The sequence below is a fragment of the Buceros rhinoceros genome, unplaced genomic scaffold (assembly GCF_000710305.1).
Source record: "Buceros rhinoceros silvestris isolate BGI_N320 unplaced genomic scaffold, ASM71030v1 scaffold21548, whole genome shotgun sequence".
Lineage (NCBI taxonomy): Eukaryota > Metazoa > Chordata > Aves > Bucerotiformes > Bucerotidae > Buceros > Buceros rhinoceros.
Window position 1 is genome coordinate 1 of NW_010425403.1, and position 329 is coordinate 329.

A 329-nucleotide genomic window follows, 5' to 3' on the forward strand; every position below is an offset into this window, starting at 1 on the left:
GCGGATCCCCCTTGGTCGGCACAACGCCCCCTCCTCGCCAGAGTCCCCAGCCCACGCCAGCAGCAGGGGCTCCATTCCAGCGCCGCAGGGAGCCAGCTCTGCACAGCCAGGAGGAATGCTCAGCGTTTTCAGCGAGGAGGGTTCACCCTCGCTGCCCTCCCGGGGGCGAGCCGCGGGGCAGGTGGCCCTTGCAGCATCCCCGCGAGCCAGCGCCCGGCTGCGAGGAAGGAGGCTTACCCGAGCAGCTGGCAGCGGAAGTCGGCCAGCCGCATGTAGGCATCTTGCAGGTCCCTGACGGTCGCGTTACTCCACAGCCTCTCGGCTAAGGC

General features: G+C 69.6%; 1 protein-coding gene across 1 annotated transcript in view; it reads right to left on the reverse strand.

Moving 5' to 3' along the window:
• Positions 1-237: 237 nt before the first annotated feature.
• HEXA (hexosaminidase A (alpha polypeptide)) overlaps positions 238-329 on the reverse strand; it is a gene marked incomplete at both ends in the record, with an annotated part of 5,369 nt that continues 5,277 nt past the window's right edge. The window contains 1 exon segment of the mRNA XM_010141147.1: positions 238-317. Within this exon segment, the coding sequence (XP_010139449.1) occupies positions 238-317 (80 nt within the window).